General features: G+C 45.1%; 2 protein-coding genes across 2 annotated transcripts; both read right to left on the bottom strand.

The window, feature by feature from the left end:
* Positions 1 to 21: 21 nt before the first annotated feature.
* LOC120683691 (UPF0664 stress-induced protein C29B12.11c-like) lies at positions 22 to 2,978 on the bottom strand. The gene is made up of 5 exons (XM_039965784.1): positions 2,620 to 2,978; positions 1,842 to 1,953; positions 860 to 931; positions 566 to 786; positions 22 to 475 (listed from the first exon to the last, which is right to left on the bottom strand). The coding sequence occupies exons 1-5, from the start codon at positions 2,727 to 2,729 to the stop codon at positions 373 to 375; spliced, it is 618 nt and encodes a 205-aa protein (XP_039821718.1). The 5' UTR covers positions 2,730 to 2,978; the 3' UTR covers positions 22 to 372.
* A 6,447-nt stretch (positions 2,979 to 9,425) lies between these two features.
* Positions 9,426 to 13,276, bottom strand: LOC120683682 (DNA repair RAD52-like protein 2, chloroplastic). The gene is made up of 4 exons (XM_039965772.1): positions 12,705 to 13,276; positions 10,877 to 10,914; positions 10,268 to 10,359; positions 9,426 to 10,049 (listed from the first exon to the last, which is right to left on the bottom strand). Exons 1-4 carry the CDS (start codon positions 13,031 to 13,033, stop codon positions 9,885 to 9,887), a joined length of 624 nt encoding a protein of 207 aa, XP_039821706.1. The 5' UTR covers positions 13,034 to 13,276; the 3' UTR covers positions 9,426 to 9,884.
* Between the last annotated feature and the right edge of the window lie 11,069 nt (positions 13,277 to 24,345).

The raw sequence follows: 24,345 nt of genomic DNA, 5'->3' as shown, positions 1-24,345 counted from the left end.
AAGTAATGAACTAATATGATATTTTCACAGAAACACTGAACACCAGTAATAATATTTCAACATGCCACTCACAGGGCGCTATGTCACTCACAGTAATAATATTTCAACATGCCACTCACAGGGCACTAAAATGATATTTTCACAGAAACATTGAACACCAGCAACAATATCCACCAGTAATAATAACATTCAACATGCCACTATGTACACCACTTATTGAGACATCTCACAAGTCGCAACATTATGTACGGTACAAAGTCATAGGGCACGGCGCACCCGAAAGGAAGTCAGTTGGAATGCAGGATGGTTGAAATGCTCAAATGCACACAGTTGTTAATTGAGCATGAGTTTTGGTAATCCAGCCAAATGTCTCTACGCGCTATCAGCTGGGCCGTGGTAGTTCCTCCTCCTGAGCTGGGATTCTGGCGCTGGTTGCTGCAGGAAGATCTTGGTAGGATCATTCGGGTCAACATACCTGCACATATCCATCAACAACTGAGTTCACAGCGGATAAATCGATAACCAAGGGCAAAACAGAACAGATTTGCTAGATTCAAGCACTCACGCATGACGCATCATTTCATCAACAGGAGTCTGTGCAGCTTGCAGAGGGTCCACACGTGGTGCCATGTTAGCCGCAGACTGGGCTTCAAACTGGTTGTAGCGTCGCACAGACGCAACCAGGTTCAGGAAGAGAGGGACGAAAGTACCACAGCCGCCTTCCTTGAACAAGATCTTGAAGGTGTGAGTTGAGTACAGGGCCCTGTTCTGGTTGTCTGGAACAACCTGCGTTGCAACATTTAATGTTAGTAATCAAGTGTCAGATGCACAATATTTTTTTGCCAAGCATAATACTCACTGGTTCAACATATCCAGAAATGTTGTTGCAGTGGAATATGGGCTGATTGAACTTCTCACCGTGCACAAACAACTGCAGAGTCAAAGCAAGCAAAAGCATTCAGATTGATATTGTGAATAGACCAGCTCTTACAGTGTCCCAACAACATGTAATGTAACCCTGAATCAGGGAAAAACACCTGGGGGGAAAAGGAACTGTAACGGCACTTTGAGCACCTAACTAAATCTGTTGAGAACCATGATAGATGGGACAATAACACGACGACTAAAAATCATCATATAAACCACTATGTCAGTAAACAACATTTCCCAAGCTGCTAGAAAATTTGGGGGGGGGGGGGGGGGGGGGGCAAAAACAGCCAACCCACAAGCTCAACTTAAACCAAATTATAAGCTAAGAAAGGAATAATAAGTTCACTTTATTAACTTTGCTAAAAAAAAGTACCATACCAACTAAAATTTGCATTAAAAAACATATGCTAAAGTCACACGCTGCACTGCTAGATAAACAATGCCGTCCAGTGAAGTCCACCAAACATTTGAGAAACAGCATAATATTTTAGCACCACTTATGAATGCTTGTTGCTTGATCAAAACCTTGCCCACATGTTAAACTCAAACCACCCACTCCCAATGGAGGGCTAATACTAGCCCACATGTTATTCCGATCCCCTTTATCCCTTAATCCAGAGAAAACCCAGAAGTCATTTCTATTTGTAGCACAAAAATGATACAGGTAGATTCGAAATGGACATGAAGTCATTGTCTAAAACTACAAGTTAACAGAGAATAGAAGGAGTACAATTTGAATGCTGGTTGTTGTTAGTTTCCATATCATGGTTTGGCAACAGCTTTGATTAGGTGCCATTGCAGTTTTTTCTTCCTTTTTTCTACCCTTTTCGGCTTTGTGCTTTCACCCTTACATTTTGTCCAAACTATGTAAGCAGATGCAAAGAACCAACTTTTTGAATGGAACTACTTACCAGGGGCATATCAAAAGCAAAGAAGTTACCAACAGGCTTGTTGGCAACAAACACCATCCTTATATTAGACAGGTAAATTGTTCCTTTTGTCTTCACTTGACCGCCAGGAGCTCTGTTTGAGAGAAGAAATAATAAGAAAACATTGAATATCTGTTTGCCAGAGCAGTGATTAAAAAGATAAAAGCTTACAATACAAGCATAAGTTTAAGCCTTATCCAAAGAACAAATCCATCTATCAAGTCACAACCATAGTAGCCATTGAGCGATGAGGTGATAAATTATGATCAACCTCACAAATGGTAAAAAATGTCTGTTCTACTACATTTTTTCTAGTTCTGTTGTAGTCTTTGAAAGAGTAACTTAAATATCAACCAACCATACATGATTAGGCCACAATTCCCCTTTTCTCATTTAACTGTTCTACCCGCCTGGCACTACAAAATTCTCTAAATAACGAAATACAATAAGTTGTAGAAATCATATTCGAGTTTACATCTATTTGCGAACCCTGCAAATCATATATCGGTGAAAAATACCAACCAACCAGATTTTGTTTACTTGCCCGGCGAAAAACCCCTACCGAGGACTAAATTCCGGCCGGGCCGCACAGCCACCTGTAGCGTGAACGTCCCGCAACATCCTGGATTTTGGGACAACTCCACCTCCCCCTAAGTTTCCACCCTAACAACCTAAACCTAGTCCGGTAATCCCCAAATCCCCACCGGGGAACCAGAACATCCTGCGACATCAAGAGATCAGCTGGTGGGAGGATACTTACGATGGGATCTTGTCGACGTGGAACTCGACGCCGTCGCGGGCGAGGACGAACATCTCGCCGTAGAACGGGACGGGCATCCCGTTCCCGAACAGCTGCGGGTTCTCCGCCATCTTCTCCCCCTCCTCTCCTTCCCTCTCCCCGCTCCGATTCCCTCCGCCGCGTCCCTCGATCGATAGCCGGCCGAAGACGAAGACTCGCGAATCAGCAGCGATTGAATGAGATCGGGATGGAACGCGGTTTAGATTCCGCAGCGATGCTTCGCGTCTATAGCGGTTAGCGGTAGGGTCGGTTGCGTCGCGCTGTTTTCCTTCTCCGATTTTTGGGTCCGGTTCGTTGGAGCGTGTCAGCCTGGTGGACGCGTGCGTGACGGGCTGACCGTTTTTACGGCCGCGTGATCGTTTGTTGGCGGTTTTTTTATTTTTTTTATTTTCGTTTTTTACAGGAATACCTGGCCGCCCGGCAGCCGGGCGGAGCCGTAAAAAAAAAGACGGCAAAAAATTGCAAACTGGTCCCTGGGGGCCGGTCGCCTGGCAGCGGGGCGGCCGGCCTCCTGGCCGGCCGGCTGCTGGGCGGCCGGCTCTCCCACCCCTATATAAGGGTTGCCTGATCCCCCACCCCTCATTTGCATCACTAAAATTCCAGAAACTAAGAAAAAAAGAGAGGGAGGAAGAGAGGCGAAGCTCTGCCGGATTTTCGAGCCGGCGACTGCAGGTAATCAAAATTCTTCTACGCTTTACAAATAGCATGATTGTGTGTCCAGATATGTCGAGCAATTATTTTTGTTGTAATTATTTTTGTTGAAACAATAGAATAGCAATCAATTTAATATCATGATTGTGTATCCAGATATGTCGAGCAAGCTTCGTTTTTAAGTTCATTATGGTGACGTATATATTTCTCATGATGCGTATGGAGTAGATCTATCAGCTTTTGAACGAAGATAGTGCGGAATAGATAAACTCTTAGAGAGGAGTTTTGGTTCCATACGCAAATTGCTTCACGAGATATTCAATGTGAATTCAAAGACTCATTTCCTAACCGTTCAGACTGTGACAAATTGGGGAACTGAAGGGAATTTCTGGGAATTGATGCTTATAGCAAACACCGAAGAATGGCGGACTTACATGCAAGCAGCTCTTGACCGCGGGTGGCCTCTTGCAATGCTAATTCAGATTCACCAGAAGGCAGCCTATTTCGGTGAAGGATCAACAAGTATATCATCTCATATGAACCAAGTAGTGCAACAAGAAAATGAAGATTAGAACATGCATGTCACAGAACCTGAGCCGCAAGGTATAGCTGATCAGGTAGAAGAAAAAGAAGATCAGAACGTGCATGTCATTCAACCTGAGCCGCAAGGTTTAGCTGATGAGGGGGAGTGGTTACCTGGAATAGTGGAAGCTGTACAGAATGAAGACCAAGAGGCTCGAATGATGAAAAAATGTGGGGACTCATCAGACGATGAGGACTACCCGTTACTAGGTGAATTGCGAGGCAAGGGTTTTGGAAATCCAGTGATACATGATATTAGGAGTAATGAGTACGAATACAGAGAGAATGAGGTTGTGCAGGGTGGAAAGTATCCTAGCATTGAAGCTGTGAAAGATGTTGTGAAGCTTTGGGCTATATCCTTGAGTAAGGAATTCAGAGTTGTGAAGTCTAGCAGCAAAGAATATGAGGTGAAGTGTGTCAATGGCGATTGTACATGGCGAGTACATGCCTACAAGGGCAAGTACAAGACACACTGGGAGTGTTCAATTATTACACCACGTACATGTAGATTAACTGTTGTTGCTCAAACTCACCGTAATATCACATCCACTTTCGTTGCCAAGAAGATGTATGGGGTGATTCTGGACAAAATTGATTATGAGCCAAAATTGATAATTAGGGACATCGACGACCGTTTTCAATACAAAATCAGCTATACAAAGACTTGGCGGGCAAAATAAAAGGTGTTTGAGATGAGATTTGGCACATATGAGGCATCATATGATAACCTGCCTTACATGCTGTTAGTAATTGTGCAGAGAAATCTTGTAAGCGCGGCTGATACCTACATTGTACCGAGTTTAGATGGGGGACCTGGGTTTCTGCTTCGTGCTTTCTTCTGCCTTGGTGCATGTGTGAGGGCATTTATGTATTGTCTTCCTGTTCTATGTATTGACGGCACATTCTTGACAGGAAGATATAAGGGGACAATATTGACAGCGATCGGAGTTGATTGCAACAAGCAGGTGGTTCCCATCGCCTTTGCTTTTGTTGAGAATGAAAACACAGAGGGCTGGTACTGGTTCTTTGAACGTGTGAAGATTCACGTTGTTGTTGGAAGGCCTGATGTTTGCCTCATCAGTGACAGACATGCTGGTCTTCTAGCAGTAATAAGACAACTACATGAAGAAAGTCGAGGACAGCCTCCTCTATGGCCAGATGTTGTGAGTAGGTGGTGCATAAGGCATATGTGTGCAAACTTTTATGAGCACTTCAAAAATAAGGAACTTATGAATTTGTTCAAGAGATTGTGCACTCAGAATCAGCAGCGGAAGTTTGATGCATTGTGGCAGGTGCTAGATAACATATGCGCCGAGCTGCTAAAGGAACAGGCCTCAACCTCCAGCCGGAGACGTTTCGGCGGCGGACCTTTCACACAGTGGATTAAGGATGCACCTAAGGAGAAGTGGTCAATTCTATGCGACACTGGTGGTCGTCGATATGGGATCGAGATAACCAACCACGCAGAGTGTTACAATATGGTAATGCGTCATGTTCGTGGATTTCCTCTTGTTGGCATAGTTGAGTTCATCATGTACGGATGCACAAGGTACTTCAGAGAGCGGTACCAGGCAGCTGCTGTCTTACTTAATGATCCAGGAGTGATCTTTTGTAAAAGGATCACTAACTACATGAAAGAAAAGATTGAAAAGTCTCAATATCACAGAGCGGTCTCCATGGGCACAAAGGATCAAAGGTTTGAGGTTTCATGCAAGGACAGGACAGGGCAGGGTGTCCGCAGACAAAGGGTCGTTCAGGATTGCTTGATAACGTCGGAAGACAAGGTTTTTTGCAGATGTAAAAAGCCACATCTTATTCACTTACCATGCTCACATATCATTGCGGCATGTTCAGAATCTGGGTTGGATCCTGGGGTTTTTGTTTCACAATATTACAGAAAAGAAACTGCTGTGCACACTTGGGGCCATGAGATATATGGCATAGGCAGTCTAGGATCATTCACTACACCAAATATCTCTCCAATGTACATTCCCAATCTAGATGCTAGGAGAGGGGTAGGTCGACGGCAGACACTTCGTATCCGTAACAGAATGGATGAGTCTGAGGCAGGAAAGAAAAAAAAAGGATGCAACCTGTGTGGAGCAGATGGTCACACTTACAAAAAGTGCCCTAAAATGCAAGAAGATAATGCTGGTGCTGAGGTTGGATCTTCTGGAAATCCCACCGATGGATTGCCTCCGGATTTTGGAGCCCGTCGCGTCTAGATTTCGTTATGTGTGCATATGTATTTGAACTAGATGTATGGATATGTATTCCGATCTGTATGTCATAATTACATTTCGTTGTGTATGGATATGTATTTGCACAAGATTGTACCATGTAATATTACGAAGGTATTTGTGTAGTAAGATTTCTTGGTTGTAGTTCTAAATGTGTAGGTTGGTTCAATTATATTGCTCACTGGATGTAGTGTACTGAAAATAGAAGAGTAGTTACGAATCATAAATTTTCGGTTTGCAACACAGTTTTATAAACAATGCTACGATTACAAAGCAGAGGCCTAAGGCGTTCGTACTACTAGATACTTGAACAATGAAAAACATGGCATGTGCAACACGATAACCTCGTGTTGTGAGTAAAACTAACATGCCTTAGAAAATGTAAAATGCCGGGATTACATGGTGGTGCTTTACTGAGTGCACCGGGGGTATTTTCCCTTCCTAATAGCTTCAGACACTGCTTCCTTAGCACGGCGGGCCCTCTCTCGCTTTCTCTCCCTAACAGCTTCACGTTCCTCTGCCTTCTGACGTTCCACTTCTGCAATCCTCTTCTAAATCTCTTCCTGTTTTTTCTTGCGCTTCTCCTCCATCTGTTCTTCATGCAGCATTCGTTGCCACCTTTGTGCAGCCCACCTTATTTGACGCTCCACGTGGTCCTTATCATGCTGAGATTGCTCGGTGTCTAACAACTGCACGAAATCACATAGAGGCGGTGGAGTCTTTCCCCAAATCATGTTAGAAGTCATTACTAGATCTGAAAGTGACAAATTCTGATAGTGTTTTGTAGTACCTTTGCTCGGTCCTTGCCGTAATGCTTGGGCGGGTCGTACTCGTAATTCTCGCACATGAAGAATCTCTTACCAAAGTCGTCCCCCAAAACCCTTTATTTCATTAGTTTGCACAAGGATCCACAAAAACACATAGGCACCTTGACTCCCTGGGGGACTGTTTCCGTCACCTTATTCCATGGAATGTAGGTGGATCCTGAGGATGCCATGGTGTTGAGCCTGGCAATCACAAGTGAGCAATCAGATTGCTAATATACTATATCAACGCTAATCATTAACAGTAACTACACCTAAATGTACCACTAATCACTCATAATAATAATTAAACTGATTGCTGAACTATTTTCTAACATTTTCTAAAAAATTTCTAACATTTTCTATAATTTTCTAACATTTTCTAAAATTTTCTAACATTTTCTAAAATTTTCTAATATTATCTTCCAATTTTTAAGACTTTCTAATACTTCTCTAACAATTTTCTAGTATTTTCTAATACTAAATCTAACACTAAATATACTATATCAACGCTAATCACTACAAGTAACTGCATCTAAATGTACCACTAATCACTCCTAACAATAATTGAACTGATTGCTAATCTACTGTTTCAAAAAAATAATTACAACATAATCTATTTATAAAATGTAGAAAATTTTATTTACCTAAAGTCCCCTGCTTGAAAATCCGACAGGGTTTCGCCGCTTTGCCTCTCCCTCCCTCCCTCTCTTTTCGTTTTTTTTTCTGGATTTCTAGTAAGGCAAATGAGGGGGTGAGGGGGCAGCCAACACCTTATATAGGGTTGGGGGGCCGGCCGCCCCGCTGCTGGGCGACCGGCCCCAGGAACCTGTCTGCAATTTTTTGTCATTTTTTTTGCGGATAAGCCCCGGCCGCCCCGCTGCCGGGCCGCCGGAGTATATTCCTGTAAATTTCTAAATCGAAAATATATTTTTGTAAAAAACGAAAATAAAAATAAAAAAATAAAAAAATCGCTCGTTTGTTGTGGAGGGTTCTGGACTTTCCGGCTCGGTCTATCGTACCGGTCCAGAGTGTTCCAGACCTAAATGGGCCCAAAAGCCCAAAATCCATCAGTTTTTTTTCCTGACTTGCTTGTTCAGAGGTCCTCTCTTTTCTCTATATAAAAAAACACTTCCTTTTTTCTCCTTTTTAAACATGAAGGTATAAGTTTATCTGAATTTGCCTTTAAGTCAGAATTTCAAACTTTAACTAGTAATATTTAAATTTATACAGATTAACTAACACGAGGTTGGTGTTATTTGATTCATTATGAATAGTACTTTTGTATTATATAACTTGCATCTGAAATAATTTATCATATATATTGCTCGTCAAAGTGCCATATAGGAGAGTGCTATATTGGTTAGCATGAGCTCTAGTGGTACATTTATGATTATCAAGGTTTGGTTATGGATATATGAGAATTAAGGAAATCGATAGCACAACCGTTTGCCTTTTCAGTTATGTTAGAGCATCTTCAAGAGTTTGTCATATTTTACTTGGCATATCTTGTGTTTTGCCAACTTCTAAAAAAATATGCCAAGTAAAAAAAAGAGCTTATCTCCAACAGTTTGGCATAATTCACTTGCCAAATCCAAATCTAACTTACATCAGGAACCCTGAGAGAGAAACAAAATTATATTTATGCCCTTCCACCTCTTGAAAACTTAAATCAGGAACCCTTCTCTGTTATTTATTTTTTTTTCACCCTCCCACCTGACTAGAAACCACGATGCCAACCGCGCGCCACGCGGGTATATTTACGCGCTGGAGGCTGGTTTTTCCCAACTTGCCAAAAATTGCCAATTCTTTTGACAAACTGTTGGAGGAATATTTTTAACGTTTTTGCCAAAAATCAAAGATGACAACTTGATTTGCCAAACTGCTAGAGATGCTCTTATTTCTATATTTTTTATTGTGGGTAGCTGACTAAATGGCTCGAAGTGCATGTACCTGTTGCGCGTCTGCCAGTGGGTTGCGCGTGTGCCTCGGATCTTAGGTTTTGCTATCGGTAAGAGATGCGTGCATTCATTTTAGCGTGCGAGTGTGGTAAGTTTCATTTCACAAATACCAGAAGTGTCACGTCATCTAAAAAGATTTAAGTTGGTAAAACAAATACTCCAATGTGAGAAAATATCTTCCTTTTTTACGATTTCAAAGGAAGACTCTTCTGAAACTAAAGAATGATCTTAGCGCTCTTTCTTGCTCTCACAACCTTTGTTGCCTAAACTCTCAAGAAAACTTATTTATGTATCTTTTTATTAAAAAATAAAAATGAAAAGAAGGATAAGTACAGCAATGTGCTTCCTAAGAGGACTAAACCATATTGAAATAACCTAAAAATGCTCGCATAGGCAGTACACGACAACAAAGAGCTCCTGCCCCTATCCTCGAGTGAAATAATAATAGTAGTAGTAGTAGTTATAATAAGAGTAGTAGTAGTAGTAATGATGATGATGATAAATCTAGAAACAAAAATGATTTCCAGACATGTCCAGACGTTCATAATTCATTTGTACTGTATCTAATAAATACAAATACAGTATAGCAGATATCTGAATTACAAAACTAACTACGTATCATCATGTACTTTACCTACGCTGCATGAGCTGGAGCAATACAACAATCAAGTAACACCAGAATTTCCTTAATAGTTTCCTATCTGGACAGGTTCTTGCAGGATGGCATCGGGCCATCAACTCTCTTAGCAACAAAGGCAGGAATAGAAACAAGTTACAGGCTTTCTTCGTATCTACATTCACATTCAGGTGGAAGCAACGCCTAGTACCACAACTATCTACATTCACATTCAGGTGGAAGCACGCCTAGTCGCTTGTGGTACGAATACAGTACTGCACAAAGAACAAAAAATTTACTGGACACGAAGTTCTCCAGGAGCATATCCTAAGCATTTGGCGACTTGTGAGCAGCTCCGGTAGTGGAATGAGCCTCAATGGAAGTGATCCTCGTGATGCATATCATCCTGGTGGTACAGGTACAGTCCAAAACCGAAGCGTGCGCAGGCTTTGCAGAATGCTTCTTCCTCCGCGGCTGCAACAGCGTCTTCCCTGCGGCCCTCATGGACCTGTGATGTTCCTGTGGCATCTCTGTATGCCTACACCCCCAGAGATATAACCATGAGTCCACTAGTTGATAAAGATGGTTGTTCTACATATCCTAGTTAAGAAACAAAAAAGGTGATGCAGTTGGTATGAACTGTATAGTTCCAAGAAAGTGCCACTTTTAGTTTGCAACAGCATGACACAACCACAATGAAGGACGATTTGTGCAGAACCAACAAGTACTCCATAGAGAAAAGGTGAGAAATGATACCTCTCCATCAGTTCCTTTCAGTATCACTCTATAGACAACGGTTACAGTTCCATTCTCAGAATAAATAACATCACGAACTTCTCCGCACCAACCTGAAGATAGGAATCATCGGTGATTTCTCTGAACACAGAGCGGTGCTTTATGTAAGAAAGTACCACCTAGCTAAACAAATGTACAATTATTTGAATTGCAGATATTTTTTATTTGACTACCTTCTGCCATAACAGTTCAGATATCCAACAGAAATGCATATAAAACATCTTAACATCTTCCTTTTAGAGTAGTTCTGAGAAACAATGACTTAGTAGGTAAAGCATTTCATGTCTGCAATGTCAGCGAAGTGAGTCAAGCTATCTTCAAGTTGTTTGAAACAGGTGTGGCATGGTATAAACCGGTTGTTTGCGCCTTCAATAGTTGAAAACGAAATTTTTTAGCATACTAACAAGAACATGCATCGAAAATGCAGGCTTGAAGAAAAACACTAACCCTATGGGAGCACCAGAAAAATACTGTTAAGCCAGCATCCAGTAGGGGTCATTTTTTTTTCTAAAAAAGCTGTTCACTGAAAAACAATGCATAAAACAGTTTCAGATCCTAAAGAAAACTCACCTGGTGCATAAAAGCTAAGCATCCTGTTGGCATGATACCTACATAACAAAAGGCAAATGATATTACATCAAAAAAAAAAGGCAAATGATATCAATATCCTTGAGTTCAGCACGTTTTTGCATACCAGTTCACAGTAAATATTAGTGGCATATAAGGGATTTAGACCGTCCACAGTGGAAGGAGGAAATGAAGGAGCAAATATACTGTTTGACACTGTAGATGCACTGTTTGGCACTGTAGACAGAGAGGGCGTGGGAAACGAGGAGGGAACAAATTTGCTCTTGCTCCCTCCGCTGTGGTCAGCCTTAGGGTTTAACCAATGGCATGTGAGGAATTTTTCCCAAATATTACTTAAGAGATAGACATCACATATATTTCTCTGTCAGACCCTTAAAATAAGTAAAACACTCCTTGTATGTAAATAGAGAAGTCTTGCTTATGTTAATATTTAGTACAATTAATGTCAGGTGTTAATTTATTTTTGAATAGTACAGTGTCATCTTAATTTATTTTTGAATAGTACCGTGGCAGGTGCGGTGAGCAATCCCCAAATATGAAACAGACAAGTTCAGTGTCATCTTAATCAAGGATGTATGCCTAATGCCTTGCTTATCAAGAGAATAGAGGCAGTGTTGATAATCAAAGTAATTTTTTTCATCCAGCAAATGCACAATCATGATAGAAGAAACGCTACGATGCAATCCTGTGCATGGCCAGCATGGAGAATGGGGTTCTAGTCTACATAATACCAACACTTCATCCCTGCGTTATGAAAATGGAATAAAGTAAAATCATATTCCATTTTATTTTATTGGCTCAATAGATCTTAGATGGCTAGACATAGTTGACCAAGACCAAGATGAATAGGCAGAACTGCATGCCGCATACCAACACTACTGGCAATCTACCCACTTTAATCACAAACTACTTTTGCACCAACAAAGATAGTTAACATCAAACTGAATTTCTGTTTTTGGCAGAATTATTAGGCATATATCGTTATATGGCACCATATTAAAAATTTCTTCAATGAAAGTAAGAAAAAAAACTGATACATTTAAGATAGCAAGTCAACTCCAAAACAAGCCACAAAATCAGTTAACTTATCATTATGCATAAAATTTGATACCACGAAGAAATGTTTTCCTAAGACTAAACCCAAAAGTTTCTTTTACCAAAAGGTTGATGTGACAATACATGACATACATGCCAACATGGAACCATATAACTCTATCCATTTTACACATTCCAAGGTCATAACTACCTCCCTTTTAAATTAACAGAACAGGTCAGCTTGTCCGAAAGTCAGAACTCAATCAACATAAGAAACAATTGACAATTGACTCTGTACATGTTTTCTGGAAAAAAAAACTTATCGGAACAACAGGTTACACAAGTAACATCTGATAAACAATTTGAATGGATATTGAACGTATCAATAAAACAGCAGAAATCAATACCATCGCATCAACCTGATCAAATGTGCCCTTAGAAGGAAGTAGCGAGAACGAACACCCCTCGTAATTGATGAGGAGGCTTTTAAACCGATCGAATTAATGCCACAGCTGGGAACCTTGACATTTCACCGTGTCCATTCAATACAAAGCTGTTCCATCCCATCAATCGTGTTGGATCAGCGGCACAATTCAGTCTAAAAGCTAAACAGCTACAAATTCGCGGAGATGCTTTGCGTATCGAATCGTTAAAATCCTCCCAGAGAGCAACGGATCGCGCATTATTTCTCCTCTAAAACGAGCAGCTAGCGACCAGAGCGCGCAGCGAAATCAAAGCGAACAATCAACGGACGGGCATCCCACTAGCAACTCACCAGTGGACGGCGTTGGTCTCGGGGTCGATGATCTTGTCGGGGACGCGCTTGTTGAGGTCCCGCAGGATCTCCACGAGCGGGCGCGTCATCCCGGTGGCCTTGTCGAGCGGCACCACGTAGTTGGTGGTGGGCACCCCCTTCCCCTGCCCGCCCTCCATCTTCGCCACCACGGACGCGCCCCGCCACCGCCACCGCCCCTGCCTCGGCCTCGCCCGGGGTCGCGCGGCGCACCCTGCCGCCACCACCGCCGTGCACCCGCCCCGCGCGGAGACGACGGCCGCCGCCGCCGCCGCCGCGAACGGGAGAGCGGTCGCCGCCGCGGCCTCCATGCGCTCGGTTTCGGTTTGACCTGGGAATGCGTCTGGCGCACAAGCGTTGGGAGCGGGGGTGTTCGGTTCTCTCGGGGTGGTGGGTGCGGGGACGCGGAGGGCGGAGCCGTAGAAAAGGGCCCCGGCCGGGAAAGAGAGGAGGGGGAGGGGAGGGGCAACCCAGCGGCCGCGCGAGGCCAGCCACCTACCTCCGTACCTTTCCGTTCGGCTCGCCGCGCGGCGCGGGGCGGGGCGAGGCGTGGCGCGTGAGCTCGCCGCGCGCGACCCGAGTTTTGGGGGCTTTCGCGGTGGGGAACGGACGGGGGGTGGGTGGGTGCCGCGCGAGGCTGCTGCGGCGTGAAGCGGCGCGGGGATTTTGCCCGGGTTGGTCAGGGGCCGCGAGATTTTGGGTGGGAAGGCAGCAGCGGTGGATCGGGGTAGGGCTGCGATTTTGGCGGAGGTCGCCCGTGTGGCCGTGTCTGTCTGTCTGATCTACGGCGGTCACGGTCGCCGGACGGTCATGGTCCACGAGCTGCCTGGCGTGGAAAAGGTGGCGCGCGCGGATGGGCGCCGGGAAGGGAAGCGATAAGGCCGTGGCCATCTTTTTTTTAGGGCCATCTGATCTGCGCACTTGTTGTTGATGGTGATCGATGCAGGTGTGTGGGTTAGTTAAGTTGACCGGAGAACCGCATGTGCTTGGCAGGCTGTTACGGAGATACTACTTACTACTAAAGGTGCTGCTAACTTTCAGCCTGATCATGGTGGCTTGTTTACTCGAGCAATAGGAGACCAACGGATGGAGCTGCCATTTGTGCATATATAGCGAACGGCTGTAGAGGATTTCCGGCCGAACAACTTCAGCATCATAGCATGGGGACTGCTAATTGTTGGTGCGACTCAAAGTCTCAAACAATGGTTAAAATCCGAGCACGAAGCACGACAGTCCGCTAGGGCGCGTGCATGAGAAATGGGCTCCCTTGCGGAACGTATTAACACACCGTGCACAGTGCACTCCACATGTACTATTCGTCGCACGTGTGAAACATTATCGCCGAGCACTCGGATTCTTGTCAGCACGATAAGGACCAAGTGGCTGTTCTGTCCCAGCACTCCTGGATCCTGGCTACAATATTGCATACGTGTGCAACAGCAAACTGAAGCTACATAGTACTCCGCCTTCTTTTAAGACATTTACACAGGTCTCAATTTAGTTTCGTCACAAGCTCGGAGAAGATATGAATATGATCAACATAAAATTCAACTGGCCTCAAAAGCAAGCTGAAGCTGCAACGGCACACGGAAAAATTGCTTCACTGCAGTGCCCGTATTACAGAACGTTGTGAGAATGATAATTAGTTTGCCAAAATGAAGTCATGAGCACGTGCCTAGGAGTTGTTAGATTTATGGGTTTGGCCCATATAAATAATCCTAATAAATTTCAAAGGTACATCATCTATTAGTCCTGTATTGCTAATGGACGATGGTGTAAGGGGGTTTTTCTCCCTTTAAATACGAACCACCTCCCTCATGGAAAAAGTGAACCATAGATCGCTATACGTGGAGTCCCCAATGTTTGGGAATTCGTAAGAAGATCTAATCTGAGTTAGGGTTTTGCCTCTTCTCGTTGCTGCGCCGCCACCGTAGTCTTCTCCATCCCGAGCGCCGGCGTGCACCGGCGAACGGGAGAGCAGGTCTCCGAAACCGCTCGCTCTTGTGATCCTACACCGGGAGAGAGCGAATAAGGTTTTTGGAAGCGCTAAGCGCGACTGCTCATCTTCTTTGCCACGGCTCGTCCTCCGTCCAAGTCAGGAGCTGCGGCGTACCGTCGTCTGCAACGCCGGTTGCTGCGCTCCATTCGAAGGACCGTCTTTGTCTCGTCTGCGCCTTTCGTCTTCCCGGCGGCTCCCGCACAGTACGTATTTTGTGATCAGATCTGTTTCATAATCATGTTTTCTGAGATCATGTTTATGATATACGTACTGTCTAGTATGTTAGAGTCATGCATGCTAAGTTTAATTCTCGTCATGATAAATCTAGTTCGGAATTTAAACTTACAGTTGTCTATTTTTCCAACAATCCAAAAACCTTATTATATGCAATCTGTTGATTTAACAATGGCTGGTTTCGCTGAGTCACTGAGGCCAAAAAAATTTACTGGCGTGAACTTTAAGATCTGGAAGTCCAAGGTTCGCCTCTGGTTTACTGCTATGCACATCTGGGACATGAGACTTGGCAAGCCTGAGGGCGTACTTACTGCTGAAGAGCAGAAGAAGTACGATGAGGCCAATAATCTCTTTGTCGGATGTATCATTAGCAATCTATCAGACAGATTAGTCCGTGTGTATATTGATGAGACATAGGCGAAGACGTTGTGGGATGCTCTGGTTGCAAAGTATGATGCAACAGATGCGGGCAATGAACTGTACCTCATGGAGAGTTTCCATGACTACAGGATGGTGAATAACCGTTCTGTGGTGGAACAGGCGCATGAGGTGCAGTGCATTGTCAAGGATCTTGATCTCCTTAAGTGTCCTATTCCCGACAAGTTTGTGGCTGGATGCATTATTGCAAAGTTGCCTTCCCAGTGGAGTAACTTCGCCACAACTCTAAAACACAAGAGACATGAGATATCAGTTGAAAATCTGATAGCGACTCTTGATGTTGAGGAGAAGGCTCGGAAGAAGGACGTGCCTGAGAAAGGAGATCAAAGCCAGTCCAGCGCCAACCTGGTCCAAAAGTTCCCACATGGCAAGAACAAAGGGAACAACAAGCCTAAGAAGAACAAGGCTTTGGAAAAGTGCTATGCATGTGGTAAGTTTGGACACTTCTTCAAGGAGTGCCCAGATCGGGCAGACCGCAGGGCCAAGAAAGCAAATGAGTCCAAGGATGTCAACATGGTGACCATAAGCAACACTGGAGATGGGTACGGTAATTTACCTACAGTTTTTTCAGTTTTTCAATCCACGAGTTGGTGGCTTGATACGGGTGCTAATGTTCATGTGTGTGTTGATATCTCTATGTTTTCTTCTTACCAGACCGTCCATGACTTCTCCGTGCTGACGGGGAACGGTTCACATGCTTCTGTTCATGGTGTTGACACGGTAGATGTGAAGTTTACTTCGGGGAAGATCGTGCAGCTAAGGAACGTGCAGCATGTGCCCACTATCAACAAGAATCTGGTCAGCGGGTCAGTCCTATGCAAGGACGGGTTTAAGGTAGTGTTAGAGTCCAATAAATTTATCGTGTCGAAACATGGACAATTCGTTGGTAAAGGCTATGATTGCGGAGGCTTGTTCCACTTTTCTCTTGCTGAATTTTGTAATAAGTCGGTGAACCATATTTGTGGCAACATTAGCGATGATGCGAGTGTTTGGCATTCACGTTTATGTCATGTTAATTTTGGTTTGATGTCTCGACTTTCCAGCATGTGTTTAATTCCGAAATTCACCATTGCTAAAGGTTCTAAGTGCCATAGTTGTGTGCAATCAAAGCAACTTCGGAAGCCTCACAAGGCTGCTGAGGAGAGACACTTGTCACCTCTAGAACTCATATATTCTGATCTATGTGAGATGAATGGTGTGTTGACAAAAGGTGGGAAAAGATACTTCATGACGTTAATTGACGATGCGACTAGATTTTGCTATGTTTATTTGTTGCGAACTAAGGACGAAGCGTTAGACTACTTTAAAATCTATAAAGCTAAAGTTGAGAATCAACTAGAGAGAAAGATCAAGCGTCTAAGGTCAAATCGTGGTGGCGAGTATTTTCCCAAAATATTTGATGAATTCTGTGAGGAGCATGGAATTATTCATGAGAGGACGCCTCCCTATTCTCCCGAATCAAACGGGATTGCCGAGAGGAAAAACTGCACGGTGATTGACTTGGTTAACTCCATGTTAGACACAGCTGGTCTTTCTAAGACATGGTGGGGGGAGGCTGTATTGACTTCGTGTCATGTCTTGAATAAAGTTCCAAACAAGAATCAAGATCAAACTCCATATGAGATGTGGAATGGGAGAAAACCATCACTTTCTTATCTGCGCACGTGGGGGTGCTTAGCGAAAGTTAATGTGCCTATTCCAAAGAAGCACAAGTTGGGACCTAAGACAGTGGATTGTGTCTTTCTAGGATATGCTCAGAGGAACATTGCTTATAGATTCTTAGTGGTTAAATCTGAGATACCAGATGTGCATGTTGATACTATTATGGAATCTCGTGATGCAACATTTTTTGAGAATATTTTTCCTATGAAAGATATGCATAGCAATTCTAGATTTTCGATAGAGATAACTCCTCAACCTGCAGTACCTATCGAGTCTTCTGAATAATCCGATGAAAATGAGCATGTCCTAGAGAAGGATGACAGTGAAGTTCCTAGAAGGAGAAAGCGACAAAGGATTGTAAAATCCTTTGGTGACGATTTCACTGTGTACCTTGTGGACAATACTCCCACGTCCATTGCAGAGGCATATGCATCTCAGATGCAGATGATTGGAAAGAAGCAATCCAAAGTGAGATGGACTCAATTCTTTCTAATGGAACATGAGAGCTCACTGAACGACCCTATGGTTGCAAGCCAGTAGGATGTAAGTGGATATTCAAGAAGAAGCTTAAGCCTGACGGTACTATTGACAAGTATAAGGCTCGGCTTGTTGCTAAAGAGTACACACAAAAGGAAGGCGAAGACTTCTTTGATACTTATTCACCTGTCGCTAGATTGACCACTATTCGAGCATTAATTTCCTTGGCTGCCTCATATGGTCTTATCATTCATCAGATGGATGTTAAGACAGCTTTCCTAAATGGAGAGTTGGATAAGGAGATCTACATGGATCAGCCTGATGGATTTGTAATGAAAGGTCAAGAAAACAAGGTGTGTAAGCTTTTGAAGTCTTTGTATGGGTTGAAACAAGCACCTAAGCAATGGCATGAGAAGTTCGACAGAACTTTAACTTCTGCGGGCTTTGTTATTAATGAGGCTGATAGATGTGTGTACTATCGCTATGGTGGGGGTGGAGGAGTGATATTATGCTTGTATGTGGACGACATACTGATCTTTGACACAAACATTGATGTGATCAATGAGGTCAAGTCCTTTCTTTCAAAGAGCTTTGATATGAAGGATCTAGGAGAAGCTGATGTTATCCTTAACATCAAGCTTATTAAGGTTGAGAATGGGATTACTTTTTTCACAATCCCATTATGTGGAAAAGGTCTTGAGCCGTTTTGACTATATCGACAGCAAGCATTCTCCAACACCTTATGACCCTAGTGTGATGTTGAGAAAGAACAGGAAAATTGCCAAAGATCAACTGAGATATTCGCAGATTATTGGTTCACTCATGTACTTAGCTAGCGCAATGAGACCCGACATATCTTTTGCTATGAGCAAATTGAGCAGGCTCATGTCAAATCCGGGTACTGATCATTGACATGCACTTGAAAGGGTTATGCGTTATCTAGCAGGTACTATGAGTTATGTGATTCACTATTCTGGGCACTATGCTGTGCTTGAGGGATATAATGATTCAAACTGGATATCTGACGCTGATGAGCTATATGCCACGAGTGGGTATGTGTTTACCCTTGGAGGTGGTGCGATATCATGGAGGTCTTGCAAACAGACCATTTTGACGCAGTCAACCATGGAAGCAGAACTTACTGCTTTGTACACAGCCACTGTTGAGGCAGAGTGGCTGCGTGAGCTCTTGATGGACTTGCCTGTGGTTGAGAAACCAGTGCCGGCCTTCCTTATGAACTGTGACAATCAAACGGTGATAATCAAAGTGAATAGTGCTAAGGATAATGCAAAGTCATCAAGACATGTTAAAAGACGACTGAAGTCTGTCAGGAAGTTGAGAAACTCCGGAGTGATAAGTGTGACTTATATTCAAACAGACAAAAACCTGGCAGATCCCTTTACAAAAGGATTATCATGGAATGTGATAGATAGTGCATCAAGAGAGATGGGTATGAGACCCGTATAAGTTGCCACAGTGGTAACCCAACCTATATGATCGGAGATCCCGTGAATTAGGACTTGGGGAGAACAAACTGATGGTGAACTGAGGAGAGTAATGGTTAAACCCTCTCTAAGAAAAGATGCAATACTCTCAGTTGTTGTAAGGCAGGTTGGCTATTTGCCAATGTGTTTCTGTTGGCTCTAATGAGCAAAGGTGCTGTCCTATAGAGCATTCTTGAAAGAACACACCTATAGGAGTCTGACTGTCTAACGTCGCAGTCTGTGAGATTTGGGTGATCTCTAGTAAACTCATGAAGAGACCAGGGAGTACGACGTATATGCTCCACCCGCGGAGAAGGCTACTAGAAGCCATATACTGGTTATGACTTTGAGTGAAACTTGTTCGCACCAAACTTGCAATTCAAGGCGTAGTCTATTGTTAAAGTTGTGGAAAAGTGTAGCTTAGAGCTCTAGGTGAGAGTTCAACTTAACAGTCCTCACTAAAACACTGGTATATCAAACAGTAGTGAGAAACAGACAAAATCTATAAATGGGTATTATAACACCCCTGTGTTAATCGTGCTCGCTAATCGTGGACTCAAGTTTGTCATTAGCGCTAATTGCATTCGCATAGTAAACGTCTACTTAGCCGTTTTCGATCTCGTTTTTCTCACCGATCCGAGCCTCAAATCAACTTTCGCCCAAAACAAAAGTTGAAGCTCTTCTTTTGCTCTACAACTTCTATTTTGACCTAATTCCAAGTTTCTATATGAAATTTGGAGTTTCAACTGGTCAAAATCGAGTCAAAAATCGTCAAATGAGTTCACTGTGCTCTCCAGTGCTTCTCCTGTAGACGCCCGATGCCATACCGGCGACTGTGGCCGGCAGCGAGCTTCCACGCGTCGGCCATCGCGCTTGACGCCGCTCTTCTCCTCGCGTGGTCCCGAGAAGCTTCCAGTTCCGTCCTTCCTTTCTCCATTCCTTGCGCTCACACGGAGCCAAGACGAGCAGAGCTCGCCGTCAATGCCGCGCCGGCCGTTCCTCGCCGTCCCACCTCGATTCTTCGCGCCCCAAGCCACTGCACCTCGCCCCGAACCCACTCCGCCCCTCCACGAGCTCGGCCGAGCCCCAATGCCGGCCGAAATCGAGACGCAGACCGCCGTCCGCCATTGTCGCTCCGTCGAGCTTCGCCATCTCCGTCGAGCTCCCTCCTCCGACCCTTCTCCGCCCAAATCGGGTGCACGGTGAGCTCCCCCGCAACCCCCTCATCCTCCCCGACCATCTCCCCGAGCAAATCCGCCGCCACCGCCGCCGATTGGCCGCCGCGCCGCCGCGGATGCGCTGTGCGTCGCCCGCGCACGCCGCCAGGCCTTCCTGCGCGGGGCCGCGCGCCACCACCGCGCGCCCCAGGGCCGCCTGAGCCCCAGGTCGCGGGCGCACCCCGCCTCCGCCACCGGTCGGCCGTGGCCGGGCCGGAACACCGAGCGCCGCCGCGCGCCCTGGCTTGCACAGCCGTGGGCCTCCACGCGCACGCGCCCCTCCCTCTGCGCCTCCCCACGCACACCCCTGACCCTCGACCTGCCCTGGCCGCGGCTCGGCCTAGCCGCGCCGCCGGCCGGCCACCGCCGGCGGGAGCCGCGCCGCCGCGGTTGGCCTGGCCGTGCGCCGGCCTTGGCCCGAGCGGGCGAAGAAGGCAAGGGGGAAGGCAGCTGGGCCGGCGCCCACTGGCAAGTGGGGCCCGGCTGTCAGCCCCCCTTTTTAATGTTTTTCCTTTTAGTTATCTCGGCTGAAATTTCATAATTGCTTAGAAATTCACGGAAAAATGCGAAAAATGCCAAACAAATTTTGTTAGGTTTCTAAAATCGAGATCTTCAGAGGAGAAATACTCAAGCATGAATTATGTCACTGTTACCCCTATTAATATTTTGGTTTGTGATTAATCTAGTTTAATTAATACCAGTTGTTATGTTGCTCTAAAAATTATGAAAAATTCGCAGTGGCTTACTCCTTACATGTGTAATCGACTGTAAAAATTTCATGTGCTGGTGTTGTGCACTTTTGTGTAGATCTATTTATGTTTTGTTTACCTTGCTAGGGTTATTTAAATGCTTTGTTAGCAGCAATAAATGTTGGAAAAAATAGATGGCATGTTTTATCAATATCACGTTAAGTTGGTAAATTTTTGTTCCTAGAGCATGTATGCAAGTTAAGTTTTTGCTTTTAAATTGCCCTAGCTATTGCTCTTTTCTGTTTTATTTGTGGTTATTTGATTTTTATTTCATGCATGTGCAACCTTAGCAAAGCAAGCCTCTGTTTTAATCCATGCTACCCTAAGCAAGTTTAGTCGTTGTTGTTTTGAAGGAAACACTTCAGGCTAAAATGAGTTAAACTTTGGAATCGCATCATAAGCACCCATGCATTGCTCTGTGTCCTAATTATTGCATGACATTCTTTTTCATACGTGTAGACGCCGCGAACGAAGCCGCCTACGAGCTGATTGCCGAGCCGATCCAGGAGCCGCAGGTGGGAGAGCAGCATGAAGACGCAGGCGAGCCCTCTTGCGAAGAAGTTGCTGACCCCGCTGACCTGCAAGGCAAGCCCGGAGCATAACCTCTATTTTCAGTATTCAACGTTATTATTTAAATATTGTGCATTTAAGTTTCTAGGAGTTGAATGAAACCCTAGTATGCATGCTTCTCATAGGTACCTTTGGGTCTCTACTAGTATGTAGGCACCGTTAGAACTGCTTGCTAATTAGGAACCCGGTAGAAGCCGAGTGATTCATGTCACTCGCGAGAGAGATAGGTCTTGTTCTTATGAAAAAGTTAGTGGAGAATGAATCTTTGAGAAAAAGAAAGGATAAATGGAGACCGGGCGGAGATGGATTTAGTTATGGATATGGAGTGGATGGAAAGTAAGCCTCCGCCTGTGTCGATTGAGGACCGTACTGTTGTTGGCCGTGCTAACCGAGTTTGAACAGTACTAACCACATGCCGGAAGTAGGAGGTTGTCGGTACCCCAGGACTGGGGTACCCCCTCTTGCTGTGTCTAGGCAAGGATCTTGTAGTTATCCTTAACTACATCCAAACAGCCGGACCCCTGCGGTCCGGAATCCTGTTCTCCCAGCAGCGGCCTGGGCCGATCCTCAGTTGGGAAAGGTCCGGAGACACCACGTGTCCCGGAAAAGGCAGGAACTCGTGCGCAAGCAGTCGGGGCTCCGGACCTCCCCGAGGAGACCGGACCCCCGCAGGGTCCCGGACCCCTCATGGGGTCCCGGACCCCTGTATAATAACCGGGCCCCACGCTAAGGGAAGAGATCGACGCCCCGCGTCGGGGTGGTCCGGGGCCGCCACGTGTCTGCCAGACATGGCCGTTTGGGTTTCCATACCAACGTTCACCCACCATTGCATTTATTGCAGTAGGTGAACGTCTGCATTGATATGACAGAAGTTGAGGCGTTTCATTGACCAGGGGATACTATTGATCGCATATTACTAAGGCAGTGGAGCCGCCGGCGCCGCCCATACTGCGTCTACCAGATGGATACGACGGCTCAGCTTCGCCCATTATGACGCTACATAATAGCCTCAGCAGGCCGCGCCGCAAGCTACGCTACTCCAACGGGCGCCTAGTTGACGGGACAAGAAAAGACCCCCCTGAGTCAGGAGAGCAGCAGTAAAGATTCGCTACCACTGTAGCCACAGTCACGTTGGGCCCACCTGTCGGGGCATCAACGCCCTATGTATCCGCTCCCCCTTGATCTATAAAAGGGGGGGACGCCGCTAGAAAACCTCAGGCTGAGCAAGAGCCAAGGCCAGCAGAGGATAGGTTCATACACACAACCAAGAACAATACATCTCACAGTGGACGTAGGGTATTACGCTCCGGCGGCCCGAACCACTCTAAATCGTGTGTTCTTGAGTCCTTATCCCAGCGTAGATTCAGCCTCATCGCCTAGTTCTTCCCCGAGTACTCCCTCACTGGGAATAGGCGGGTGCGTTCCGCCACCCGGCTGTGGGTACCCCTAGAATCCCCACGACAGAGGTAGTCGAAACCGGTAAGCTAATTACCTGACTTGCAACGATACTTTGAATCGCGACCTGCTATTCTGGGAGTGGGATGATAGCGGGTGTTGGAATGTATGTCGCCTCCGGGTTCTCCGGGAGATCGCTGTGAGGGACCCTTCACCCGGGTTTTGGCAGGCGTGATTCAGACGTCGGGGTGAAGATGGGAACAGTCGACGTGTGTGGCCCGACGGGGTTTTCACGTGTCGTGTGAGTTAGGTCCACCTTGCAAGGTTAAATCGGATCGATTCGCCGTCTCTCTCGGTTAAGAGAACCTTGGTCACTTTGTCACATCGTAGTAAGAAAGTGAAATGAGAACGAAATGGAAAAGGTTGGTTGGTGAGTTACTGAAGGATAATAATTTGATCCACCATGTGTGCTCTAGATGTTTAGGCGAATTTAGTTAATACTCGCGGTACTAAATGGAGCTAAAATATTAAAAGTAAGGATTCACTTCTAGCCGCCTTTCAGCAAAAGAACTCCAGAGCCAAAAAGCTTTGCATGTCTAGGTAATGGGCTAAGTATACCCAAAGTCGGGTAAGCCTTGCTGAGTATTAGTATACTCAGGGTTGTTGTTGTAACCCTTTTAAGCAGGTTGCGTTCCCGCTGACTTCGAGGAGGTATGTGCGTCCTGGATTGGACAACCGCTTCCTCCAGGTTGGACCGTCGAGTGGTCCCCATCTTCCCCGTGAAGATCGAGCAGGTTGGCATCACATCGGTGGGCAGGATGTGGAGCTCACCTTGTATCGTCGTCGTGGTTATCGTATTGTATTTCGAACTCAGTTTTAAACTTCCCCTGTGTTTTGAACTCTGTCGTTTGTACTTAAAAGCTTTTATGTAAAACCTGTGTTGTAAATTAATTTGAAAATTTCTGTATGCTGGTATCACCTGTGCTCATCTTCGTACGGGTCTACTAGTGCCATTGTGATCCTAGAGTACAATAGTTTAATCAGGATTTACCCGACAGCCTGTCAGATTACACCGTCTTAAGTGTACAGTAACTTGATTAAGTATTAAGATGATGGTTAGCGCACTTAAGCCAGTTTAATTTGGGCGGTGCTGCTACAGGTATTTGAGATCTGGTGGGGGATTGTTAGATTTATGGGCTTGGCCCATATAAATAATCCTAATAAATCTCAAAGGCCCATTAGCGCTAAGAGGAGGTACACCATCTATTAGTCCCGTATTGCTAATGGACGAGGGTGTAAGGGGTTTTTCTTCCTTTAAATACGGACCATCTCCCTCATGGAAAAAGTGAACCATAGATCGCTATACGTGGAGTCCCCAAGATTTGGGAATTCATAAGA

The sequence above is a fragment of the Panicum virgatum genome, chromosome 2K (genome assembly GCF_016808335.1).
Source record: "Panicum virgatum strain AP13 chromosome 2K, P.virgatum_v5, whole genome shotgun sequence".
Classification (NCBI taxonomy): domain Eukaryota; kingdom Viridiplantae; phylum Streptophyta; class Magnoliopsida; order Poales; family Poaceae; genus Panicum; species Panicum virgatum.
This window is presented reverse-complemented; position numbering and strand designations above follow the sequence as displayed.

Coding starts and splice junctions, on each gene's coding strand:
- LOC120683691 (XM_039965784.1), bottom strand. CDS start 2,729: ATGGCGGAGAACCCGCAGCTGTTCGGGAACGGGATGCCCGTCCCGTTC. Junction 932..1,841: donor TTGCTTTTGATATGCCCCTG/GTAAGTAGTTCC, acceptor TTGACTCTGCAG/TTGTTTGTGCACGGTGAGAA. Junction 476..565: donor GATGAAATGATGCGTCATGC/GTGAGTGCTTGA, acceptor GGATATGTGCAG/GTATGTTGACCCGAATGATC.
- LOC120683682 (XM_039965772.1), bottom strand. CDS start 13,033: ATGGAGGCCGCGGCGGCGACCGCTCTCCCGTTCGCGGCGGCGGCGGCG. Junction 10,360..10,876: donor GCTTAGCTTTTATGCACCAG/GTGAGTTTTCTT, acceptor TCCTATCTTCAG/GTTGGTGCGGAGAAGTTCGT. Junction 10,050..10,267: donor TGAAAGGAACTGATGGAGAG/GTATCATTTCTC, acceptor CTGGGGGTGTAG/GCATACAGAGATGCCACAGG.